The 26,095-nt window shown below is 44.4% G+C and overlaps 2 protein-coding genes and 1 pseudogene across 2 annotated transcripts; 1 reads left to right on the top strand and 2 right to left on the bottom strand.

The window, feature by feature from the left end:
- Positions 1 to 608: 608 nt before the first annotated feature.
- LOC136450979 (NAC domain-containing protein 48-like) lies at positions 609 to 2,730 on the bottom strand. The gene is made up of 3 exons (XM_066451689.1): positions 2,429 to 2,730; positions 2,023 to 2,297; positions 609 to 1,507 (listed from the first exon to the last, which is right to left on the bottom strand). The coding sequence occupies exons 1-3, from the start codon at positions 2,595 to 2,597 to the stop codon at positions 1,070 to 1,072; spliced, it is 882 nt and encodes a 293-aa protein (XP_066307786.1). The 5' UTR covers positions 2,598 to 2,730; the 3' UTR covers positions 609 to 1,069.
- A 7,466-nt stretch (positions 2,731 to 10,196) lies between these two features.
- Positions 10,197 to 14,058, top strand: LOC136453870 (U-box domain-containing protein 4-like). The gene is made up of 5 exons (XM_066454418.1): positions 10,197 to 10,327; positions 11,035 to 11,314; positions 11,420 to 11,536; positions 11,623 to 13,584; positions 13,726 to 14,058. Exons 2-5 carry the CDS (start codon positions 11,039 to 11,041, stop codon positions 13,786 to 13,788), a joined length of 2,418 nt encoding a protein of 805 aa, XP_066310515.1. The 5' UTR covers positions 10,197 to 10,327; positions 11,035 to 11,038; the 3' UTR covers positions 13,789 to 14,058.
- A 729-nt stretch (positions 14,059 to 14,787) lies between these two features.
- Positions 14,788 to 25,835, bottom strand: LOC136450978 (uncharacterized protein At5g08430-like; annotated as a pseudogene).
- Positions 25,836 to 26,095: the final 260 nt, after the last annotated feature.

Raw genomic sequence — 26,095 nt, 5'->3', positions numbered from 1 at the left:
CCTGCGACTAATCTCTCCCCTCGCACTGTACGTTTTTCAACGTGTTCAGTGTCTCGCGGTTTTCAATGTGTTCGGCAGACCTTTTTCTGCCACAGCACGTTTTTGCCCCCTTCGACATGTGGTTCAGAAACGTTTCTTCGTCAGTTTCAAAAAAAAAAAAACGTTTCTTCGTCCATAAGCATAACATAACTCCTGCATACAGCACCTTGCTAACTGCAAGCCTGCAAAACAACGGGTCCAGACCAGACGTGCAGTCCATTGTTTTCTTCTCTCCTTTTTCTACAAGTGGTGTGCTGCTGCTGATATCCGCTATGTTCGCGTAGCTTACGAGCCGTACTTTTTCAGTCAACGCATAATATTTTTTTCACAATAAATCAGCCAACAGTACTTTTAGCCATGACTTATCAGCCAAACGAACAGGGCAATAACAGAATACAGACGAACAGCACTTCTTCACACGAGACCAGAAGAATGACCAAAATAGCATAATTCCCCTTTTTTTCCTTTTAATTTTTCAATTCAAAGAGCCAACAGCTACTATATATATATATATATATATATATATATATATATATATATTATATACTGTACTACTCGAAGCTTGACGATGACGAATGGAGTATATATGGCCTGCACTACCTACCCCCATTGGAGATTGCAACTACAAGCCCTTATAAAAATTACTGCTACTATAACAAACCAATGAAGGAACATGCACTGAACCAATCATGTGCTGTATGTACATGTACAAGAACACACACATGCCGCGCACGATCGACCACCAAATACCCAATGCACTATGCCATCCGTCTCCCTCCATTCCGGCGGGGCCACACGGTCTCATTGCCGCCTCGATCTCAGACTTATCCAATCCAGCTACAGTTCATAACCTATCTCCTCCTTACAAGTCAACAATGGCGGCTCGCCTGAGTCAAGCCCACACCGCGCGGTTGCATGCATTGCGCTGCCCAGGACAGATCAACCAACCAACCGCAGCCGAGGATGGGTGTTTGCACCCATGCTTCGCCTTTTTTTTTATTCCCCCTTGATTGACGATGAGCGTCGTCTTTTAGAACGGCTTGCCCCAGTACATGAGGATGTCCTGCAGCAGCGGGTCGCCGGTGTGGCCACCGACGACGGGGTCGACGAGCATGGAGCCGGCGGGGTTGACGGGGTCGGAGGCGAAGGTGCGCTCCCACTCGCTGATCTTGGGCTGGCTCTGCACCTCCCGGTCGCACGCCAGCTGCTCGGGCGACAGCACCTGCTCCGAGCAGCTAGAGTCCGCGTGCAGCCGCGGCATCGAGTCCGACGGCCGGTCGTAGTACGCTGCAAGGTCCGCCGGGAACGCGGCGGGGGGCAGCCCGCCCGGCGCCGCCAGGAACGGCTTCTGCTCCGGCGGGGAGCTCACCGCGGCCGCGGCGAACACCGGCTTGTGGTCGCCGACGACCGGCGGCTTCTCCAGCCCGCCCTTCTTGTTGTAGATGCGGCACAGCACCCAGTCATCCAACTGCACCCATCACCGGAATAAACAGTTTGTCAGATGCATGATCACGTAAGCACTAGTGCAATTGTGCAAACTGATAAATGAATGAACTAATATAAAGAATCACAAAGCGTCATTTCGATGTCTAATCCTAGACCCCACAAGAACTTTATTCGTTCATACATCCAGTTGTTCTTTGCTGCCGTCGCCGTCGTCGCCGTCGCAGGGAGCGACGGACGAAAATGATCGGTTCGCCATCAGCCATGGCATCGAATGCTTCCAACCGAGGACAGCGACCCATTCGAATATTTTGGGCAAGTTGCGCCGGTGCAGCCCCCCTAGCATGGCCCATCCCGAAAAAATTCAGCGGCCCAAAACCGAGGGCTACGCTTATCCCCGCATTCATTTCGACAGCAACACATTATCGCCGAGTTCTTCGTTTTCTTTTTTGTTTGACGCGACGATGACACGAATTTACGTTACGTTCGTCGTCGACACGGACGAACGGACGGACGGCGGCGGCGAGGTGCTTTGCTTACCCTGAGGCTGTTCTTCTTGCGGGCGGAGCGGTCGACGTCGGCGAGGCGGTACTCGTGCATGATCCAGTTGGTCTTCTCGCCCTTGGGCGCCTTGCCGGCGTAGAAGACGAGCGCCTTCTTGATGGCGAGCGGCTTGGGCGTGCCCACGGGCTTGTCGGCGCCGGTGGCCTTCCAGTAGCCGGACCCGGCGGAGCGGTTGGGTCTGGACCCGTTCGGGTACTTGCGGTCCCGCGGGGAGAAGAAGTACCACTCCTTCTCGCCGTACAGCGCCATCCCTGCACACACACAGATAATTAGATCACGTCATCAATCGATCAGCCCGACCACCATCATCACACGGCCGCACAGAAAACTGAAATTTTTCACGGCCGGCTGGCCGCTTTAAGCAGATGGATCGAGGACGTACTGGGGAGCTGCCATGGGTCGAACTTGTAGAGGTCGATCTCGGCGATGATGGGGACGGCGATGGGCAGGCCGGCGCAGCGGCGGCAGAGGTAGTGCATCACCAGCTCCTCGTCCGTCGGGTGGAACCGGAACCCCGGCGGCAGCTGCAGATCCTGAACGCCGCCGCTCATCGTGCTCCTCCCTCGCTCAATCGCTGCCGGCTGCTCTGCTAGTCGACGCAGTCTCTCTCTCGTCTCTCCCTCCTGCTGCTGATGCTGCTGCTGCTAATGGTGGGAAGAGGGGAGGAGGGCTTGAAACTTGTTCCGGGTGCGGAGCCGGGCATTTATAGCCGCGGCCGACCGCGACACGTGTGGCCCGTGCGCCGGCCCTCCGCGGTAGCGCACACGTGGAGCCCCGCTCTGACCGGTTGACCGCGACACGCGGACGCCGAGAGGCGGCGCCAATTCTGTCACTGCTTACGTCAGCCTTCTTGGACGGACGCGCGCTCGCGTCAGCGTGGCGCGGGTCCACCGCTGGGCGCTGCCCCGCCCGAGAGGCGGCCCGGGGACCTTCCGGTGGCGGCGCGACACGTCGGGGCGGCCAGCGGTGGGGCGGCCGGGAGAGTACGGATGGCGCGGTGCGGCCGCGGGGTGAGCGTGATGGCCTGATGGGGGAGGATAAGGATGAGTCGACGGCGACGCTGGAGATGATGAGGCAGGCGGCCAGGAGTTATGCGCGCGGTAGCTGCGTGTAGTTGGGAGTTAGTACCACGCCCGGCCGTTTTCTTTTCTTTTCATTCAGGAGGGGAAAAAACGAAGATAAGGGAGAGCCAGCTAGCTGATTTTGGAGCATTTAGGATTACGATTGCTATGAGATTTTGATCCTTTATTGAGTATATAAAATTAATTGCTACAACCATAATTTGAGATTTATATAGGAATCAAATGGACTAGCTAGCATCGTCCCTAGCTTTGCTTATCATAGAGATATGTATCAGGGCACGACCATACGTAAGCGTATGGCTAAAGTAAATGCGAGAAAGTGTAGACTGCTTGTACTCCATCCTGATCTTTCTATAAAGCGTATTAGGATTTGAAAATGCCATCAAAATCATTTTTTTGGTCACCAATTATACAAAAAATGGTTTGAATTAAGAGTTACCTATAATAATGTGAATATGTTCTTATAACCTACTCTCTCCGTTGAAAGTCTAGGACTCCACGCGTAGACCAAGGTTGTTGGAAAATTACGCTTTTGCCCCTTAGAAAAGGCTTGGATATTCTTGTTGCATCAAGTCTCATCAGTTTTTTCTATCTTTTTTGGAAATTGATTTTTTATTTTTTAGTCTCACGCTGGTCCGCTATTGATCTTTTGTTTTCATACACATGCATGGGAGCTCGAGCATCTATGTATTTATTTTGGGGTAAAATTTGAATCCCAGAGTGCGATTATTTTGAGGTGGAGTGAATACATTTTAAGTAATCATGCATATCAATATATTTTAAGTAATCATTAGTCAAAATCTAGTAGGTTTGATTATTTCCAATACTAATTATGGTAAACAATATTTTTTTTGAGATGAAAGAAGAATTATATTAAATCATAGTTGAGTACATCATCACACTACAAACACTCTGGAATACACTATGCATATCCAAAAACCGATCAACTAAATTATAAGTCACTTTAACTTTTTTTCATCCATTTTTATATATATCTAGACATAACATTATATCTAGATGCATAATAAAATAGATGTATAAAAATTTGGAACAGAGGAAGGACGTACTTTAGTACTTTTCTTTAAAAACGGACGTATTGGCGTAGTAAGCATTGATTATATTGAGGAGCGCCGATGCCGCACACGAGAGAAGACCATTGATTGAAAGGCGGTGGAACAAGTTCGCGACCGAGCGAACACCGAACCCTGTAAATCACACGTGACGAAGAAATGTGCGTGCGCACGCATGCGCCTTTCGGATACGCTCGAGGAACTCACGAGAGACGAGACGACCCGCTCAAAGCCGCACGCACGCACGCATGCGCGCGCCGGTGACGACGCAGCGCGCGGTGGATTAGGTTGCCCGCATTTAGCTAGATTCCATCATTGTCAGGCCGCGGCGTTAGTCAACAGTCAGCACCGCCCGCCCTTTTTCTTCCTTCACGCTCGCGGATCGCCTGTCCTCCACGTCCATTCTGACTGTTCGCTTCCTCGTATACGATCATGCATTATAAATTGGAATAGTATTTTTCTCTCACACTAAACCAGCCAGCAGTAAATAATCCACGATCGTTTACGGCCTGTCGAATAGGCTAATTGCCTTTTCGTTTGCATAACTAAAAGTACGATTGACTGATTTATTATGATAAAAAAATACTATTTATTAGCTGAAAAAATACAGTTTATAAGCCAAATGAACATGACACATGTCCAGCTGCTGCTGCGAACTGAAAAGCGGTTGTGTTCGGACGCCCAACTCAGCGACTCGATCGATCGCGCTCGGACGCACGCGGCTGCTTTTAGGCCACCAGGTCGATCGCCATTCGGCAGGGCCGGCTGGCCGATCGGATCGATCGATTCATCGGTGTACATTCGGCTAGCTGATGATTGGTTTCTGGACTGAAGTGTGAATGATATTAATTTATTATGAGAGAAAAATATTATTAATTGGCTGATGCGAACAGGCTGATTGACTGACTCGTTGGTACGCGACGTGTCGTCCCGTCAATCTCGCGTACGGGTTTCGTGTCTTGTCCCCGTGCCTATCTGCTGCCCGATCGTTCTGGCCGTGGAATATGCTTATTGGCCAGGCGAATCAACCAACTGGTAACCATGAGGCTAACACAGGTACTGTAGTATGTCAAGTCCCAGGAAATTGGTGGCTAATGTGCGTGACTGGTTGCTTTCTGCCCGCGCGTTTTTTCGCCCCGATCCGATCCCCTGCCGTGCAGTTCGCTCGGGGTAGATGGCGTGTTTTTCGAGCAGTCAAACAATTTAAATTTTGACTAAAGTTATTTATTGGAGACACAAAGTTATTTATTATGAACTTGACTAAACTTAAATTAATTTGACCGGAACAAATCTTATAATTAAGTCTTTTTATGGACGGATGGAGTACAACTTTACATTAGGCCACTTTTTAATTTGAAGTTGTTTAGAGTCCGAAATATGTATTTGAAGTTCTTTGTTGATTTCAAAATTCAAATTTAGATTTTTCAAATGACCTAGAATGTTGACATGGTCATACCAAATCTGTAGTAGTTGATATGATCTACAATCTTGTAGTTCATAAGATTTTCATTTAAAGTCATTTAGAGTTTTAGATATTCAAGTTATCATATTTTGAGATTAAATTTATTTTCACATAACCTAACGCTTTGCAGTTGAAGTGTTTTTTTAAGTTAAAATAATTTAGCGGTCAAAATAGTAAATACAGAGAATATTACGAAATGTCAATACACAGGAGAACAACACCATCACAAATGAGACGTGTCACATGAGTCTTGAGATTTTTTTTAATGTTTTCTCAAAAATAATAAAAGCAGACATGTAACATCTTTACACGTTCGTCTCGCAACACTGGTAATCGATTTTAAGGCAGACCATGGGCGCCTCTGCAGATGCATGGCTCAATGAGGCTTCTGTAGATGCCTATATCCGTGTTGTGTGGATCAGACGTCTATTCACGTAGCAATAAGTCGTACTGTGCACAGTGCACTACTGTTGCTATTAGCTTTCGAGTGGTTAATAACGAGCGCGAGCGAGGCCAAGCTCTATAGGCACGCCGGGTATATACTAGTCCCTCCGTCCATTTACCTTCTTCGTCTAAGCAAATTTTTCTCTAAAAGTCTCCTTATTAGTCTGCGACCATAGGTTTCACTTCTCGTACGTGCTACGTATTTAGTGTCCATTGGCTGTTCTTTATCTGCATTTATTGCATCTTGGCTACGACTCGTTGCTCCTTGCCTTAAATGCAAATCCGCGTTGTTTACTTCTCCTTGGTCATTTCGTCGAAGGCTAATATGATGGAGACTTAGGCCCTGTTTGGATCCTATGGCAAAACTTTAACCTGCACTTTTATCCTTTTTTTGCAATGGAGATCAAACGGAGGGCTAAAAGTGAACAAATGGTTAAAAATTGGGCTAAAATCTTTTGCTCCCAAAGAGGTCCTAAACTGGGCTAAACTCCCTCGGAGCGGGCGCTGGACGTCTTATATCCCTTGCCGCTCGCATGCTTGGTTGTGCATGGATAATTAAATAAGGATAAATCAGTCATTGTAGATTAGAGGACTAAAGTTTAGCCTATAAATCAAATAGACCAACAGGACTAAAGTTTATAAACTTTAGTTCTCGTACTTGTATTAGTGATCCAAACACCACGTTATGGACGGAGAGAGTACACGTATACAGGTATGATTAGTCAAAATCCCAAAAGGTGCGGTGTTTAATCATGCATATGCCCCGTCAACAACGTAGACATCGTCGTGCTCATCAAGCTCACCAGTATCCTTTCTCCGTCGTCGTTCCGATCCCCAGCTAGAGCCTAGGTTGAAAGTGTGGTGACTTTACAGCGAGGGATAAGATGCTGATGGATGTGCTGCGTACCGGTTGTGGTTGTGTACACTGTCACCCATCTATCGATGCTGATGTACACTACTCGTAGCCACCGTACCCATCTAAAAAGTAGATGGTGGATTAATAAAGCTGGTGGAAAAGCCGATCGATCGACCGTTGCGTCACCATATATTTCGAGTAGTATTTAGTTTGCATGGTAAAGTATTCGGTCTCTCGATCACCTCCAAACAACTGATGATCATCTTTTTTTTTGCGATGAACTGATGATCATCTGATCTGGCGCATAATTATGCTTTATTTATGCATGCACGGTGAGATGAACCGTGTGGCAACAAAAAGAAGAAGAAGATGCACCTTTCGCTAAAAGTGTACGCGTGACTTCACACACACACAAAAAAAAAAATCGGATGAGAGGCAAGCCGGCCGGAAAGAAGAAACAGGAATGCATGGCATGCATGATGAGTCATACCCACACGTTGTTCTTATCTAGAAACCAGTAGCAGTACGTACGTTTTTACGTATGCATGAAGCACCACCTAGCAACTAGCATCATTACTTCTAGTTCTAACAATAGCAGCTATACTAGTAATATAACTATGGCTTCCTAGCTTTTCACATATATGTACGTACGTGATGGCCTCCTCTGTTTAAAAAAGGGGTCACCTAGCTGCTTCCATCCTGTTATTTCACAACTAGAAGCAGTTTAGGGAGTGACTAAAATTTAGAAGGTGTAAGATGAGGGTATCGCATGGAGTGTTCGGATATTAATAAAAAAATAAATTACAGAATCCGTCGGTATTCCAAGAGATGAATTTATTAAGCCTAATTAATTCATCACCAGCACACATTTACTGTAGCACAACATTGTCAAATCATGGTCTAATTAGGCTTAAAAATTTGTCTCGTAAATTAGTCACAAACTGTGTAATTTATTTTGTAATTAGTCTATATTTAATAGTCTATGTATGTGTTCAAAAATCTGATGGGACAACTACCCCTGTTCGGCTTACCCCATATTCGGCTTGTTCGTTTTTTTTTGAGTCGAAACAGTGTTTTTCTCTCACAACAATTCAGCCAGAACAATGTTTTTTAACCAGTTTCAGCCAAGTTTCAGACCAGCGGGTCCTTAGGCTGTCTGACTGGCTGTCTCTGGATCACTCGGCACAGGGAAAAAGAAGTAATATTCTCTAATATAATGGCGTCTGATTAGGAAGAGCCCAGCTGGGGGCGAAAGCGCTCGCTAACCTAACTCCATTTACGATCTCAGTCCAGCGGGCATTTGTTTAAGGGGGGTCTAGACGCTTCCAACGATTTCTTTATACTTTGCTGCCCTGATGAGGTCGATCGCCCATTAATTTAACTACAATGGCTTCGTTAGTCTGTACCGCACAGGAATATGTTAAACGAACAAGTGCAGTGCACGATTTAAAAATTGTTACAGTACTATACGTGTCATTTGCACCCATTTGGTTTGGACCATTTGATGACAGGCTTGATGGCCAAGGCCCATGATGTTGAGTTTGCCGAAAGATTCTAACCGTGTAGGCCCTGTTTCGCAGAGCTTCCAGAGCTCATTCTCTGTTAAAGAATCCAACAGAAGCTCTGCTAAATAGTTTTTTTTTCTAGAGAGAAGCGATTATCCGTTTATTCCGTAAAGTGATTCTCTAAAATCAACTAACATAGCGTTTGGTTCGGTCCAATGTAATGTTATACGTTTACAGCGTTAACCATGCATTTGCGTTAAAAAATGTTTGTTTCAGTCTCCACCGCAATCGGATACGGTCCAATACAAAACTGATACCGCTGCCATCCTAGCGTAGTCGATGCAAAGCCCATCGTCTTCGTTGCCTTTCGCGTTACTGTGGTTCCCATCCATAGCGCCGCGCCGCCACGAGCCCACAAGGCCACGACCCCCGCCGCTCGTTGTCGCTCTTGAGCGCGCTCAGGAGTCAAGAGGCACACAGACCCACACAACAGGCCGCGACTTAACTCTAGGCGCTGCTGCACAGAGTGCACGGTGTGTAGCGCTGGCGGCATCCGGCTGCGGGAATTCATGGACAGCTTGGCTCCGATACGATGATAGCCTCTGGTTTTCCATTTGCGTTACGGTGCGGAAACCAAACAAAACTAGTGATTTGTTACTTTGTTTTCGTTAGCAGTGCTTTCTCATTACATTGACGTTTGTGTTATAATTTCTGAACCAGACAACATCTAAGAGGTCGGGAGCTAGAAAAAAGGTAGCTTCTCCTTAGTGATTCTCCGTCGTAATTTTGAGAGTTTATTATGCTAAATAAATTAAAGAAAATCAATTTCATCCACAAAATCACTTCTATCAAATAATCAACTTCGCGAAAAAAATAAGAATCTGATAGAGCTCTATCGATCAGTCACTTAGGATTCACATGTTTTGGTGCAGCCACCGGCCAGACACCCGTCCACTACTCTGCTCTGCAACGGGCAATGACTTTTGTGAAATCTGCCATTCGCTGCGTGCTGCACACTGTGCTGTGTGGGAGACTCGTTTTGGACCTGAAAGTCTGAGGCCTGGTTTAGTTCCCATCCAAAATCCAAAAAGTTGCTACAGTACCTGTCACATCGAATGTTTGCGGCCCGTGCATGGAGCATTAAATGTAGACGAAAAGAAAAACTAATTGCACAGTTTGGTGGGAAATTGCGAGACGAACGTTTTAAGCCTAATTAGTCAATGTTTGGACACTATTTGCCAAATAAAAACGAAGGTGCTACAGTAGTCCCAAAATCCAAATTTCGCGAACTAAACAAGGCCTGAAACGATGCGTAAACGCCTGTCCTGTTTTTCCAATCCAATTGCATAAAATAAACCGAGTATTCAATCCCCGTGGGCCTTCACTGGGCCCCCGAGTCAGTACGAACCTCGGTCCGTACACGCGGCGTGGGCGAATACTCACGCCGCGCGGGCCCCACGTCCCAGTCCGTGCAGGCCGGTACAAGCAACCCAGAAGCGCCGGGAATCAGCGATCGGCTGCGGGGCCCGCGACTCCGGGAGCAGTTGGTGCCGTCCCGCAGACGGACCTTACCGCGCCGGTGCACCGGGTCTAGCGGAGACCTGTCGCTCCCCTCCCAATTGGCCCCACCAGTCAGTGGAGGGAAGCACCCGGACCACCGCGCACCTGCATCACCCGGCTCCACTTTCAACTACTCCGTCCGTTGCCCCCCTCGCTCTGGTCGCTGCCGCCTCCCCCTCGTATTCACACTCCTCTAGGCGCCCGAGGCCTCACGGTCTTCGTCCTCGCCTCCGCGTCTCAGCCTCGCGAGCCGCGTGGAGCTCACGGCGGCAACCGCCATTGGACTATTGGAGTTCCCGGAGGTACGAAACCCGCCTCTCTCCCCCCGCCTCGAATGACTAGCTTTCTTCGCTCCTAGCGTTGCCCGGTCCCCGTGTATCGTAATCGTGCCCGCTTGATTGCTTTGGCATCGGGCCGTGCAGTTCCTGCTGCATTTGTGATTTGGTGGTTGTTCAAGTGCTGCGATTAGAGGGGAATAGGGGATGAAAGCTTGATTTAGTGCCCAAAGTGCGTAAACCTGCTCGCATGCGCACTCTGAGGCTGGGATCGGGATTAGCAGGAGTTTTCTTGAGGTGATCCTGCGTTTCGACTCGGCTAGAGGCCCTGTGATTACGACAGATTTAGGGTTTAGGAGGGGAATGGGATTTAATGGGCGTATGGGTAGAGTACTCTTTGGACTAGATGGAGTTTCTGATCGCCAGCTTTTGCACACGTTGAGTATGATAATAATTCGTTGTTCTCATGCCTCAATTTCCACATTTCAAGAGAGAGGAACGAAAGCATGTGCAATTTAAGGTCAAATACATTTGATAGGCTATACCAGTGATGACTTTATGAGATGTGATGTGCTTGCATGTGGGATTGTCTACATTTCCTCAAGTGGAGTAAGACCCATAAATGGCTCTGAAATTTCTTTAAGCTGTACCAGAACTGTCCAGTCCATCCTTTATGCTTTGGTGAGTTCTGCAGCTGAAGTAGACTTGCATTATGCTCTTCAATCACCATACAGGTCAATGGAGGAGTCAGTGCCAATGTCAATAATCAGCAGTATTTCAAACTTTCGTAAACTGTCTACCAGTAGTGTGGTAGAAACTGAGCTAATTAAGAGATACTGCCGGAAGATCGATGAAATCTTGGGTCTTCTGAAGCTGGTCCTCGATGAAGTTCTCCTCCCCCAGATTACTCTAGATGATAGAAAAATTCTGCTGCTTGAGGAACTGGATGCTACCATCAATGATGCGATAAAGCTAGTTGGAAGCTGGGATTTGATGATGAGCAAAATTTATTTCGTAATTCCCTTATCCCTTCCATTTACTACTGTCATTCACATAAGACACAACTTATAGCTTATACAACGCTTTCGTTATTTAATACTTGCAAATTATTATATGAAGGTTATGCAGGTGGAGTCCCTTATTGCCAAGATGCAAAACTATGTCCTTGAAGTGTGCCAAGTTGTCAATTCTGAAGTGACACCACCAGAAACCAATTGTGTTTCAGTGTACTTGGAGGTAGTGAAAAAGCTTTATTCTCATATCAGTAGTACTCCTTTCAGATGATCTCATATTCTAATCACTTCTGTTCTTGCAAATTTCAGAAAATAAAGCAATTTCAATGTGAGAAAATTATGGGTATAATCAAGGAGGCTTCCAGGGATCTTGTCGGAAAATATATGCCAAAGTCAGAGACATTGACAAATATCCAAGTTTCTTTGAGCTTATCCACAAATCAAGAGTTGCTGATGGAGTCTGTTGCCCTTGCCAAGATTAGAACAAGAGTCAATGCTGAGGATAGTTCAGAACTAGATGGTATCAACCATATCTCTGAATTAGTCAACCATATGCTTGAGAAACATGTGGAAGGAAAACAGATGCATAGTATTAATGGAGTGCCCATACCCGCTGATTTTTGCTGCCCCCTTTCCCTTGAACTAATGTCAGATCCAGTGATTGTGGCTTCTGGTCAAACATATGAACGGGTTTTCATCAGGAAATGGCTTGACTTGGGTTACAATGTCTGCCCCAAGACACGCCAAACTTTGGGACACAGTAATTTGATTCCTAACTACACTGTCAAACAGTTGATTGAAAATTGGTCTGAGATACATGGTGTAGTGCTACCAGACCCTGTGAAACTCTTGAGTTTGAGCTTTTCAATTTCCCTCAAGCCGATTAATGGTAGAACAAGTGATAAATCTCCTTCCTCTGAAAACTCTCCAAGGACAAATAAGTTTGGCTCACCAGATCATATGATATCATCAGATGACAGTTGTCATCCTAACTTGCTGCATGAGAATTCTGATTCAGATGATCAAATCTCCAAGGCTTCATCTTCTGAAGACACAGATGATTCTGAAACTGATTCTTCGAAGTTACTAATTGCAGCTACTGAAGCAAACACATTTATATGCAATGCGACTATTGATGGTTCTGAAGCCCTTAAGCAATTGAGAAAGGATGGTTTCCATGCTTCTGATGTTGAACAGCATCTCCAAAGTAATGGTATCAGTAGTGATATTGGCACAAGTGCTTCTTCCAGCAGCAACCATCTTGAAGTCGTTGAGAAGAATAAGGAGCAACTGGTCTCAAGTAACAGCATTGCATCAGAAAATACAAGAAATGGTCCAATGGCCACCTTCTCAAAACCAAATTGGCTGCCAAGGTTGGGTGGTGTTCGTTCTCGAAATCGATTAGTCTGGCAGCAACAATCAGATGAAGCTGTTCCAATGGAGTCAAGATCTGATTTTGCTAGTGCCGATAATGAAGTTCGTAAACTTATTGAGGACCTGAAAAATGAGTGTACTGATGTCCAAACGGCAGCAATAGGAGAGCTCCTGGTTCTTTCAAGGCACAGCATGGAGAGTAGAATTGCCATTGCAAACTGCGGTGCTATACCCTTCTTGGTGAATCTTCTTTATTCTGCAGATCCCAGCATGCAGGAAAATGCTGTAACAGTACTCCTGAATTTGTCGTTAGATGACAACAACAAGATCGCCATCGCAAGTGCGGATGCCATCAAGCCTCTCATCCACGTTCTTGAGACAGGTAACCCTGAGGCAAGAGCAAACTCAGCTGCAACTCTCTTCAGTCTTTCAGTAAATGAAGATAACAAGGCCAAAATCGGACGCTCTGGAGCGATCAAACCCCTGGTCGACCTGCTGCAAGATGGCAGTGCGCAGGGGAAGAAGGATGCAGCAACAGCTCTCTTCAACCTATCGATATTTCACGAGAACAAAGCCCGGATTATTGAGGCCGGGGCTGTAAAGCACCTGGTGGAGCTGATGGACCCAGCAGCTGGGATGGTTGACAAGGCCGTCTCCGTTTTGGCAATCCTTGCCACAGTGCAGGAGGGAAGGAATGATATTGCTCAGGCAGGTGGCATCCCGGTGTTGGTTGAGGTTGTTGAGCTGGGCTCCGCACGGGCGAAGGAGAACGCTGCTGCTGCTTTGCTGCAGCTCTGCACGAACAACAGCAGGTTCTGCAGCCTGGTGCTCCAGGAAGGCGCCATGCCTCCTTTGGTGGCATTGTCGCAATCAGGCACGGCCCGTGCAAGAGAGAAGGTACAGTTGCACTTGCACATATTGGCATAAGCATAAGCTGACACTTTCGGTTCTGTACTTCATGTTTGAGAAGTGAAAACTTGCAAGACAAACATATATGTTATTACGCGTCGGCTTACTATTTTAGTTTTGTATGTGCAGGCACAGGTCCTTCTGAGTTATTTTCGCAACCAGCGTCAAGTTGGCAAGGTCGTTAGGCGCTAAATTCAGACATTGTTGCGGGCGTAACTTAACCTCTGATGTAACTACGGTTGCTTGCACGACCATGCTGGTTGAGCAAGTGGTGTACATCCCGTAGTGACCGTAGGCTAGTATTCTTGGGTAGCGAGTGGTTGAAGAGTAAGACGTCTCCATTGTACATTTCGTGCTATTTTTCAACCGTAATCATTTTTTTCTTCTTTGACCATTGTTGGAGGGGACGTGACTATTGTTTACCCCATAGCTTGCAAATTTTTATACCATTCCCTGAAATGACATCTCATCGTGTTTAGTATTTGTCAGTATTATTTAGTATTTAGCATTTCTCTAGTACTTTTCTTCACTATCTACTCTCATCGGCTTTAGTAGTATAGAGTGCTGAGCATTCGTGGATAGTGAACGATGCTGACATATTTCTAGCTGTTGTTAGTACCTGTCACTATTTTCCACTTACTTGAGCCAGTAGGTGTCATTGTTTATCTCATAGTGTTTCGGTATTTATTTGATTTCCTTCAAAACTTTGTTCCCTGCTTCTGACAAATCATAGCAGTTGTGTTAGTATTTTTGTGAACAGTTTCTATAACTTGGATTCAGTACTCCTACTCAGCAAATTTGTCGGCTTCCAAGTTATTGTAAATCTTGTTGGCTTCCAAGTAATTTTAGAACTCTCATCTTGCATCAGTATTTGCAATTTGTAGAAGCTTTCAAGTTAAGTTTGGCTTCTATAAATCTCAACAAGGATTTCAGTACTACTGAGATTTCTGTTTGCCGAGTACTGAGAGCAGCAGCGGGAGGCAAAGAGGTCCGCATTTATCCAACTACATTAGTTTTGTTCCCTGCACATCGGCACACCTGATTCTGACGTACTGCCTGCACTGCACCACTGCTCTTTTGCTTGATTGCGGAAGCTACTCCATACAAAACTGATGGGAGCTAATCCATCCGTGGAAGCCACGGAAAGGTGCATGTTCGACTCCTAGGACGGTGCTCCGGCCTCATGTCCGGCGGCCGGCTTCGTAGGAGGGGTCCCGACGCACAGGGCACGGCGAGAGGCGCTTTGGCGGTAGTCTTCTGGGCGGTCGGCGTCTTTCAATCCGCAGGCCGTCGACAGCTTCGCGCGGGGTTGTCGACCCGACCAGTCAGTGTCAGTGAGCATCGGGCTTGGGGTGAGGCCGCGAGGGCAAGGCGTCTTCGAAATGACTCACAAAAAACCCCTTTCGCATTAGCACACTAGGAGAGTAGGAGGTAGTAACACAGTACAAGCCCGTTTGAAAATGTTCCTATTTTAACCATAAAAATGCTCATGTTGTTGATCCATTTCGACGTCCAATCCAGACTGAGCACTGAACATTCATGCATCCAAAAATGGCACAATGCTCGAGCCTACCAAATGTGTTCCATGTTCATGAGGTCCAGACCGGGAAGGAAAACGAGATCCAAAAAGCATCGACGACGAGAGCAGGCTACAGATGCAACAAGAAGGCATCTCTAAGCAAGACAGCCTGCTCAGAAGTCTGCCCCGTCTTCCACACTCGGAAGCCCTCGTTGTTGAAGAAGCCCAGCCGTTTCCAATGTAACATGTGGAACAGCATGAATGGCCCTTGGGTTTCTCCTTGAGGGTCTATGTAGTGCCACTGCCACAGGAGCGCCGAAGGTGACACGCCGTTCGTGGCTGCATGTTCTGGCCCGTGCTGCTCTGGGCGCAGAACTCCATTCATGGCTGCATGAGCTGGCTGTCGCTGCTCCGGCTGAAGAACCCCCCATTCATGGTTGCAGGTGCTGGCTCGCGCTGCTCCAGGTGAACATCCCCATTCATGGCCCTTGGAGTATGCATCGCCTTGCCTTCTGGCTTATGTTGCCCTGTGCGAAGGTCCTCATCGTCATCACTGCTTAGATCGATGACTTCTACAACTTCATTAATCTTTGCCATGGCAGCTTGCCGGGAGTGGTCACTTTCATCTTGGTCAATGTTCATGGCTTGAGTTGGGCTACCATCTGCATTAACTTTACAAATAAAGTTAAATGTGATTGCAGAAAAAAGAGGAGACTGTTAGAAAGTTAACGACAGGATTGAGAATAGCATGTCACTGTGCAATGTCTTAACAGCAAAGAGCAAATGCACAGCTATTTCTGCAGCAGGATACGATAAACACCAATACAATCAGAATAGCAATCCATGTGTTTGAATGGGGAAAATGCAACAAATGCCCAGTCATTTAGATTCTACTTGACACTAAACCAATATGACCAAACTTGGAATTATTAAGAAATGGGAGCCAACCATGCAAATATTAGAAACCTCTAGAAGATCTTGCAAGGATACATCACATTAGCAAAGGTGTTGAGTAGCAAACCTTGAGCATCGTCCATTTGATAATGTAGTGCAGGATCAGGAGTAACACCACTGAGGCAGGCTTCATGAGCTACATGGATAAAATGAATACATAAGATCCAAAACTAGCAGCATTAATTGCACAGGATCAACATATCAAAAGAAATGGATTTATGACCAAGCAGTTCATAACTGACATGATCGTTGGTCATAAGAAAAGACAATATATTCAATTTTCTATCAACATTATACCCGCATGCAAACAAATGAATTATATGCATGAAGGTATTACCTTATCCCTGCTATTGAATGTAAGTATGTAACAGTTGGTGGTCTATCAGGGTTTCTTGGCATCACCATGCTAGACTATTAGTATCTAGCGCAACCCACACGACTAAGTGATCCTATGGTTTTGGTGTTCAATTGGTTTCAGAATTCCAGTTACTCAATATAACTAACGACCCTAAAACATTTAAGCATTCCATCATTTATTATCCTTATTAGTTTCAATCAAGCTCTAATTAAAATTTATATGCACATAAAATATATCTCAGACTGGTTCCATTGTTTTTGGGAACATCAAAAGTTGAATGAACATACAAATCAAATTGTTTGTCTGATAAGTGTTAGCACTAGATAAGAATCACAGTACAGAACCTTCAGAAGGAGCTTCACGAGTAGCATCAACTTGCTTAGATGCAGCTGATGGGAGACGAAATCACCAAAATAGCCCATAGAAAGCGATTAATTACATAAGGGAAGTTATAAGGTAAACAAAGGAAAACAGGTAGCGTAATTTTCAAAACACCATATTTGAAACAAACCTTCTGATGATTCTTTGTTAAGAACGTTCAAGCAATCATGTATTTGCTCTGTAGCACCTGGAACAAGCAAGTAAGTAGGCTTTAGTATTAGATGGAGAGCAAGCAAGATAAGCAGGTCTTTGCCTCCAATGGCATTATAATGGCTTTCAAAACCACTAATTTATTTCTAAGTTTGGATATAGTAATTAGTTGATAGCATGTTTTCTGGAGCTTCAACAGTATAACATCTTACTACAATTAGTCATGATTTCCCCAACTAAGTAGATTCAACAGCACAGCGTAGCAACCACAGCCTAGCCCTTAGCAAGTAGAAAGAGATCAACCAAACTTGACATTAGTTCCATTTAGCAGTAAAAGTTCAGAATAGAAATTACTTAAAAGGAAAAGGTGGAGAACAGAGAATTGTAACGGAACCTAGTGTCCTCCCAATAAATTCAAAAATAAAAAAGATCTAAGGCAGACAAATGTAGATTTTAATCATACCTTTTGATGGTTCCCCATTGAGAACATTCAAAGAATCAACTGTTTCATGAGTGGCACCTGAAAACAAGCAAGACAAGCAGGTCTTAGTGTAAGAGAGTGACAAGGAAAACTACCATTAGTTTCACTTTTGTCTATACTCAGTTTAAAATAACTTGTAGGAAAGGGAAAAAGGCTAGAGATGCAGAATGCGAAATTGCTTATTTTTCCTCAAATGTGCAGGATCATTGTCTTAAAAGAAGAGAATGGGAAATCCTTAAATACAATCGAACTTTAAGTGCAAAGCATGGCCAAAGCAAATACTTTAATCACACTGATACCAGAGCACACTATGAAGGATAACTAAGAAGGAAAACTAAAAAGTTTGGATGAGCCCCCTACTCCGTGGCATGTTGCAGGATTATGAGCCTGTTTGGTGCTTATAAGCTGCTTATGGCTAATCAATATAAATATTTTTTATTAGTCATAGGTATTAAACAGTAACATCTGATGCTTGTATCTCCTAAGATTCTAGCCTGTGCGGGAGCATAGGTTGCCATGGAGTAGTAAGTATAAAATCTAAATAAATCGAACTCACAGCACGCTAAACTGAAGTTTCCATAACTAAATATCACTTCTAATATTTCAAAACAGATATCACATGGCTTGCTGTATCATCTCCAAATCAACTTGTCTGAATACTTGCATTCTAAATATAGCTAATGAACAACTGCAACCCTGTAGGAACAGAATTCCATGTAGTAAGGGCAAATATATATGCCTACTTCAATTGTAATGGAAATTATGGTGTTACTTCACAACAAAAATGATGCACTGACAAAATAATTAGCTCCATTTTGTATAAATTAACTGTGCTTACTTTCCACAGAGCCATTTGGATTGAGCATGTAACAACTTAGGTATTCAGGGCCATTATGAATGTGAAACAAATGCAAAGGAAGGAAAAAGTGCTATAAGAGACTAAAATTTCAAGTGTTGGCACCTCTACTCTCTTGAGATGAGTTGCTTGCTGCAACTTGGAGTTCAGTTTCCTTTTCTCTGTATTCTGTATCCAGAATAATTTCTGGAACCTCTTCAAGACGACGCTGTCTTTCAGCTGGTGTGTTTAAAAGTTTTTTTTGGTCCAGTAGTTCCACCAATGTAAGCAGCGGCGGAGCGTGGCATCAAACAAAGGAGGGCCTAATTCATCTTGCCTCTAACTTCTAGCTACTACAGACTGCCTGTGTTCTTAGTTAAATATTTTTCTTCTCTCTATCGCATGAAACAATGAATGCATTCACAGGAATAACAGTGGAGCATAGCCAAGCAAGGGGAGGGGGGGGGGGGGGGGGGGGGGGGGGGGGATGCCCAGCTTGGCCTCCACGAGGCTCCGCCACTGAATGTAAGAAAAGAATGCGTCAAGGAAGAAACCTTGTGGGAAGTTTCTTCAATGGTCCTCTAAAGTACTAACAGGGAAATATGAAAGCAAGATGATATTAACAAAATGAAACACTATATTATTCTACATGATGATCACAGTCAGTCTAAAAAGGATATTCTACGTGTAACCCTTTCATCTGTGCAATGTCGATCTTTCTTTCTAGTCTCACAAGTTCTCTTTCAATCCACTGGAAAATGCCAATTTCATCAATAAGATTAGATGCACATATAACAAACACATGGAAAGAAAGGATATATCACTACTATAGTAGGACCAATGAAGAGCTGAATCTAGCATGAGAATTTAAAATTTTGCTTTCAGATATCAAATGTTGTCTAATAGATGAAAAAGATTAGTATGTGATGCAGGTAATATTGCCATTCAGGCCAACGGACTCTTGGCTGAAATGGCTAGAGCGGCCGCATGGCACCCCAGTGACCCGGGTTCGACTCCCAGAGGGAGCGGATTTACGTGGCCTGGGTAAAAAAATCCCCTCGTCCGACTCACTCAAAGCACGGTGGTTCCGAACCATCTCACGTGGTGAACGGTCCCGTGTAAGGGTGCAGGGGCGGAGGTTCGGGGATTTTCTTGATCTGCGTGAGAGATCTTCTCTACCAGGCATTGCCCGGGGGCCGTCTTACCCCCCGCAGGTCAAGTTTTAATATTGCCATTCAGACCTACAGCACTTCCAAAAACAAAGAGCCGCATCAATTAGGGTATGGTGGACAAATAATTCAAGTTTCTAAGCAAAAGAGGAGAACAGCAATAAAATATTTGTGTACAAGTTTCAAAGCAAAGAAATGCTGATATTGATACTATGTCGTGTCCATGAAAAACACTATGTCCTCAGTATGAGTTACAAAGTACTCCTTTTCAGTTGATTCAGACAACCAGTTACTTGTTAAACTTCTAATTTATATCTATCTGCATACATTTTCCTTCCAACATACACAAGCATGAAGTAGCAAAATAACCATTCACTGAACTGCCAAGTGCACTTACATGATTAACTATGTCTCTATGTACTGTTGCCACCTTTTCCTCCAACTCAGCCTGCCAAAAAGAGCAAACTCAGAAAACTAACAAAGGAGCTTAGCATATGCATTAGAAGCTCAAGTGCAACAGGAGACATGCTATCTTTAAGTATTTTCAGCTGACAGATATTAATAGGTGCAAACTTACGTAAACAGGCTGGCTTAAAAAAAAAACTCGACCTGCGGGGGGTAAGACAGCCCCCGGCATTGCATTAAGAACAAGACCTTCTCACGCAAGTCAATAAAACCTCTGAACCCCTGCCTCCAGCTGACAGGTTCAAACTTAGGTGTAAACAGGTTGGCCTTAAAAAAAACTCGACCAGCGGGGGGTAAGACAACCCCCAGGCGTTGGATTAAGAAGAAGACGTTCTCACGTAGGTCAAGAAAACCTATGAACCCATGAAGGTTGACCTCTGAACCCCTGCCCCACCCATACACAGCGGCACCGTAGCCCATGTGAGAACGACCACGACCGGGGCCGGACCTTAGACCTGTGCTTTGGTGTGGGATAGACGAGGGGACTTTTTTAACCCTAGCCTGAAAATTCGCTCCCACGGGACTTTTTTAACCTATGAACCCATGTAGCCCAAATTACACTTTACAAGACTGCCAGTGTCCAAAATTTTTTTTTTAATAGCTGAAGGGAGTAGTGGAAAACCGGAAACAAATTGATCCTCGACTATCAACAAGTACAGAGTATGAACCGTCCATGACATGACCTGGCACAAACAAAGTAACACTTCGCAATACCCAAAACATTTCCCATCATTCTAACTAGCTAGCATATAACATATAGAAAATATTACTGTGGTCCTTCATCTCTATGGACTAGTAAATTTCCTTTCTATTAACAAAACAATCTGGTTTGTTTGCCCTCAAAACTCCTCAGTATTTGCTAGTGTTTTAAACATCCAATGGGAAGAGCAACCAAGGAAAATTGCCTAGATCATTTTTTAACGAACTGGCAGGAGCTCTGCATTTCAATTAAGCAGAATAGAGAGTTTATGTACAAGATTGTGGCTTAACCGCCGGCCATAGAGATTTCCCCTCACAAACCACACTCCCAGGGAACATCCCAAAAATAAAGGTCTCCCTGGACAAGGCCAGTCTACCCCTGCAAATCAAGCGCCTGTATTGTACTAAGCGTTCTTTAGAGCATAAGAAGCATAGATCCCCTAATGAATTTGTATATGAATTATCTTACTTTAGCACTGGAATATGCTAGAAGAATCTGCGATTTGTTTGACATGAGATACAGCAATAGATTTGCGTTAGTAATTAGCCATGTGAATATGTTAGAATGAGAGCCATAATATTGATTCACAATAAATGTACACACACATACAACACATGCAGTGCAGATACAAAATATTCTCATCACTAGAGCAATGGACGTCAAAGGTGAAAGAAAGAAATCATTATTCAACAGCATGATAAGTCTACTCTAACCAGTGCCACATATTCAAATGGTTAGGCACTGCCACTGCATTAAAAAGAAGAAAAAATCAGAATATGATCTTACAACAGTGGTCCGCTTCAGTAGTCCTTTCTCAGCCAAAGAAATAAGATCATCACACTCATCCTGTTACCAAGGGAAAATACATAATTATTCCACCACATCTTTTATTCAGGCAAAAAAGGCTAAATATTGAATTAGTGAACCAATGTTGCACAAACTACTTAGTAATGACGAGCTACTTTAGAACAAATGTAGCAGTAAATTTAATTTTCCATCAGCAACAACTAACATAATAGCATTAAAATGCTACTGGATTAAAAAAAAAAACTCATCTGAGAGCATTGATATACTGACATCATCCAACAAACCAGTAACACATAAGAGAATATTTGTACATGTATCATTTATCTTGTATTCATTTTCAGACTTCTTGATGCCTGTTACAGATTTATCCAACAGCACGTGAGAAAGTTGTTTCCTTTCTTCACAAATGAACTAGACCATCAAACCTAACAAAGAATGATTGCAAGTGATCCATACCTGTTACTTGTCCAAGCAGGTATGTTTTTCTAGGTATTTCATAGCTGTGCACCTTTTTGCCGCACTTGACTCTAATCTAACAAAACAGCCAACAACTTTCTGTTCAAATGTGTCTGGCTGACTCATCAAAAGACTAATAACTAAAGTTTTTCTCAGGTAGATTAGGTTGATATTATTCTGAGTCAGGGAGGCAAAATGTCTCTTGCTTCTTTCTGAGACCCTCTTAGCAAGCTTTGGCTCCAGACTATTCCAAGGTCTCTTTTTAATAAGTGGGGCGTCATCATCATCTTTAGAACTACAAAATCTTTCATCTTCTGAAACTGCATTTGAAGCTAGATGAACTGCCAAGAACCTACGGATCATTTTGCATCTCACTTTTCTTCTCGTAAACAGGGGTTGCAGCTTATCATCACACAAGAAACGAAGTTTCTTATCGTCCTGGTATAGTTTCTTCTCTTTGATGTACCCCTTGACAACTCCAATAATTTCAAGTTCTTCAAGAGGTTTTGACGTATCCTTTCCAAAACTTGACAAGAATCCAATTAGCTCTCTGGAACCCCACCCAACATAGGTTCTCTTATTTGACTTGTTCTTCTGTGATGTGTTCGCTTTAATCTGTTTGCCCTTAGAGTCAAAAGGAATTGTTTGATCATTGGCGCCATTATCAGGAGATGTATTTTCATCTGACTTGTGATCAACAGCTGGAAATCTCTCTAAATTCGCTCCTTCTTTACAGTTAAGCTTTCTATTCAGAATATCACTAGCTTCTTCCAGGTCAACCAATGTCAAATGTTCTGCATCTTTAATTCCTTCCCAGTAGTCTTTAAACAAAATTTCGTAGTTATCTGTTTTTGCCTGGAGATGCACATGAAAAGTTGTCAGAAAAGACAGAAGAAGAAAAAAAAACATGTTGCAGAGGTCAAATTGTTTTTTTTTATATAATCTAAACTAGTTTGGAATTCTTTCCACAAAGATATCCAACAAAGTTATGGAGGAGAAGAAATAAAAGTGAACTTTATAGCAAGCAACAAACTCTTTTCGAGAACTGACTAGTAAAGACCCAATATTGTACTTGAGGAGTCTGGGTTGTTTTATCCACTTAGACTATGGCATTCTTGTTCTAGGAGTGTTGTGGGTGTGTGATCAGTGGTGGAGCGTGAGCTAAAATCAAGAGGGGGCCAATTCCATATGCTCATGCTACACCTAGCTAACTGTTACTACCTTCCAGGTTGTGCTTTGTCCATGAGCAAGATAAGCCAGCAAGTAAGATGAAAAATGAAATGACGTGCTTGTGCATGTAAAGCTCGTTTGATGACATTGTGTATGAGCTCCTACATCATTCAGTACAATGCCCGTTGATGCTTTAAGAATAGAGAAATGCTTGAGAGCCGTAATGAGCAGCAAATGCAGGAGAGCAGTGGGTGTCAGACATACATTGTCTTACTTAGCAATTATTGTACGCAACAGCAGGCAACTGCCATGGGAAGCTAAAAAATATGCAATCCCTAAAACACTGACATCTGGCTCATCAGAAAACTCCCTTAGACAAAGGGGGCCTGCAGCCCCCTATGGCCCATGTGTGTGATGGTTGGGTTTGGATGCATGTGTGAGTCTGGCTGTGTGGATTATACATGGATTTTTTTTCTCCTTCTTTAATGAAATGGCATGCAGCCTCCAGTGCATTTCAGAACAGTATCATGATTCAGAAAAATAGTTGGGTACATGCATGCAGTTACCTCATGAGGATCATTCTTCTCAATCGCGATAGCCAGGTTCAAGCAGGTTCTGCAGAATCCCTTATTTTGCTTTCTCAGTTGCACAAATTCTACTTTTCCAAGGCAGGCACAGCAAACCGAGTAAAGTGGACAGCACAGGCACTGATAATCAGAACGTCCTCTGCACTGGACACATATGTGCCAATCTGTACAAAGTCAAAATTAGGCCCACGAATGAATTACAATAGATTTCAAGAGTATAGAAGCTAAAACGTCTTTCATAAAAGAGGTTAAAACAGACATTCCACAATTTATGATCATATATGTCAGGCGCAAAATGCTTATTATGTGCAACTATTTAAGTCCTGGTTAGCTTGATGTGTTGTCAGACAAAAGAAGTTGGGTAGTTAATGTTAACAAGTTTTTATTGCAGGCACTGAAATGCTAGTTGTATTTCTGTTCCATGTTGCATAATGCTGGAACAGGTAGCTCCGTAAAATAGTAAACAGTTGAAAGTAAATGTCCAGCAGCATAACTTTGAAAAAAAAAAGATGTCCAGAAAAGAACAAGGATAATTTCATAAGGTGGTTTGTACTTCAGGATATGTGGCCATAACCAAGGTACAAACAAGTGAACGTGAGTGACAACCAATTTTTGTCCTTTCTAAAGCTATGGTTATCAATATATTCCAAAACATACATACTAGAAACATGAAAAGCATATGTGTGGTGTTTTTTTTTTGGCAAAACACTTCCACGGTACAAATTTTATGGATTCTACAAATTTACTGCAATATAAAATACTCGTGAAAACCACATCTTCTTAAGACTATGATGTTATCCAAGTACAAGTATTTGTGACTGAAGGGGGTACTATTTTTAATTGCAACAGATCATACCAGCCTTCAAGACATGAACATCTGCAGAACTATTGAAGGACATTGTCCTTTCGTAGCAGTCATTGATGATGATGCATTGTCAAAACACTAGAAATGTTAGTGTATACTGCTGCCAACAAATTAATTAACCAGAAACACTTTTCCCTGTACAGGCTCATAAAACCAGGCTCACATTTAGGATGCATGGTCATGTTCACCGAATGGGTAGGTCATCATGATCGTGCAGCACATGTGTGATGCAAAACGCCAATCAAAACTATTGTTTGACATTAACATAGCATCCACACATTCAGGATAGGAATGGTAAAATCGACAGCGTATAAGTTCTCACCGCACATGAACCCCTCATCTTTGTTTTGGACACAGCCTGGATGGTAAGCCTTGAGGCAGTTCCTGGAAAGGACAAGGACGCAAAATTAGCAGGCAAAGCTGTTGGTAACCGATTGGACTGAAAAATAAAATGAACCAGGCGACGTTTTACCCAAGGGACTAGGTGGATTCACACGCAGAATCGCTGCACCAACATCTACCCAGCTGCATTCCGCACAGCCATCCAAATACGCCGGAACAAGCCAGCAGCACGAAATTACGCAACTGATTAAAGAGCAATCGCGATGAATTCCAGTCTTTTTTTCGCACCAAAAGAGCCAACCGCACAGAAACCCCCAAAAAAACCCCGCATGTTCAACATCAGTACAACTATCGGGTGGCCGAGCCAACCGATCGACACAAAAAACCCCAAAAAAACCCGGCATGTTCACCATCAATACAGCTATCGGGGCGGCGGAATCACACGTATATAGGACGACAAAGGCTTACCTAGAGTCACATACGCGGAGGTCGTGCCCGCTGTCCTTGCAAATGAAGCAGCATTCCTCGGCTATCTTGTCCTTTTCCTGCCTCTGCCTCTTCCCGCTCATCATTTCGTCCCCTGGACGCGCGAACGGAGCGGCACGGACTTAAACCCCCAAAACCCTCCGCAAAACCCCGGGGTCACCCTCGCCTCCGCAATCCATGCCCTGATGACGGCGGTCGGCGGAAATGGCGGCGGCGGAGGGCGGGCGGTTTGGGTGAGCGAGGGTTTGGTGGGTCCGAATTCGGGAGAGCAGAGGAGCGGGCGACTATGTGGCCATGTGGGTGCGAGTGAAACCAGCCGGTGCCGTGGGGGGAAGAAATGGAAAGGCTCGAGTCGCGCGGGCCGCCGGAGCGCCGAGCACGCCGTCGGGCGGTGGGGGGTCTACCTGCGCGCGCCGCGCGTGACGCTTGGCTCTTTGGCTCCTTGTTGGTTGGCTCGCTTCTTTTCTCGCCCTCTTCCTCTGCCGGTCCGTCTCGTGGAAGGGGAAGCAGTGCTGACGAGCGCTGACGTTCTGAATTCTGATTCTGATGATTGCAACTATAGAGAGTCTGAATGGTTGATTGGGGGCCCAACTCAGCACCGCACCATACTGATTTTGGGCTTAGCCTGTGTGATGCATCAGTAGAACTTGGGCCAAGAAATAGAGGTCAGGCCTATATACTATTAGGCTTAATTTATAGGGACAAAAGGATAGTTTAATTTGGTTTTTATACAAAATTGGTTTCTTTATAGTTAGAAGAAGATCGATGTATAAT

Source organism: Miscanthus floridulus, chromosome 5, assembly GCF_019320115.1.
Source record: "Miscanthus floridulus cultivar M001 chromosome 5, ASM1932011v1, whole genome shotgun sequence".
Taxonomy (NCBI): Eukaryota; Viridiplantae; Streptophyta; class Magnoliopsida; order Poales; family Poaceae; genus Miscanthus; species Miscanthus floridulus.
This window is presented reverse-complemented; position numbering and strand designations above follow the sequence as displayed.

Coding starts and splice junctions, on each gene's coding strand:
- LOC136453870 (XM_066454418.1), top strand. CDS start 11,039: ATGGAGGAGTCAGTGCCAATGTCAATAATCAGCAGTATTTCAAACTTT. Junction 11,315..11,419: donor TGATGAGCAAAATTTATTTC/GTAATTCCCTTA, acceptor TATTATATGAAG/GTTATGCAGGTGGAGTCCCT. Junction 13,585..13,725: donor CGGCCCGTGCAAGAGAGAAG/GTACAGTTGCAC, acceptor TTGTATGTGCAG/GCACAGGTCCTTCTGAGTTA.
- LOC136450979 (XM_066451689.1), bottom strand. CDS start 2,597: ATGAGCGGCGGCGTTCAGGATCTGCAGCTGCCGCCGGGGTTCCGGTTC. Junction 2,298..2,428: donor CGACCCATGGCAGCTCCCCA/GTACGTCCTCGA, acceptor GTGTGTGTGCAG/GGATGGCGCTGTACGGCGAG. Junction 1,508..2,022: donor GCAAGAAGAACAGCCTCAGG/GTAAGCAAAGCA, acceptor TGATGGGTGCAG/TTGGATGACTGGGTGCTGTG.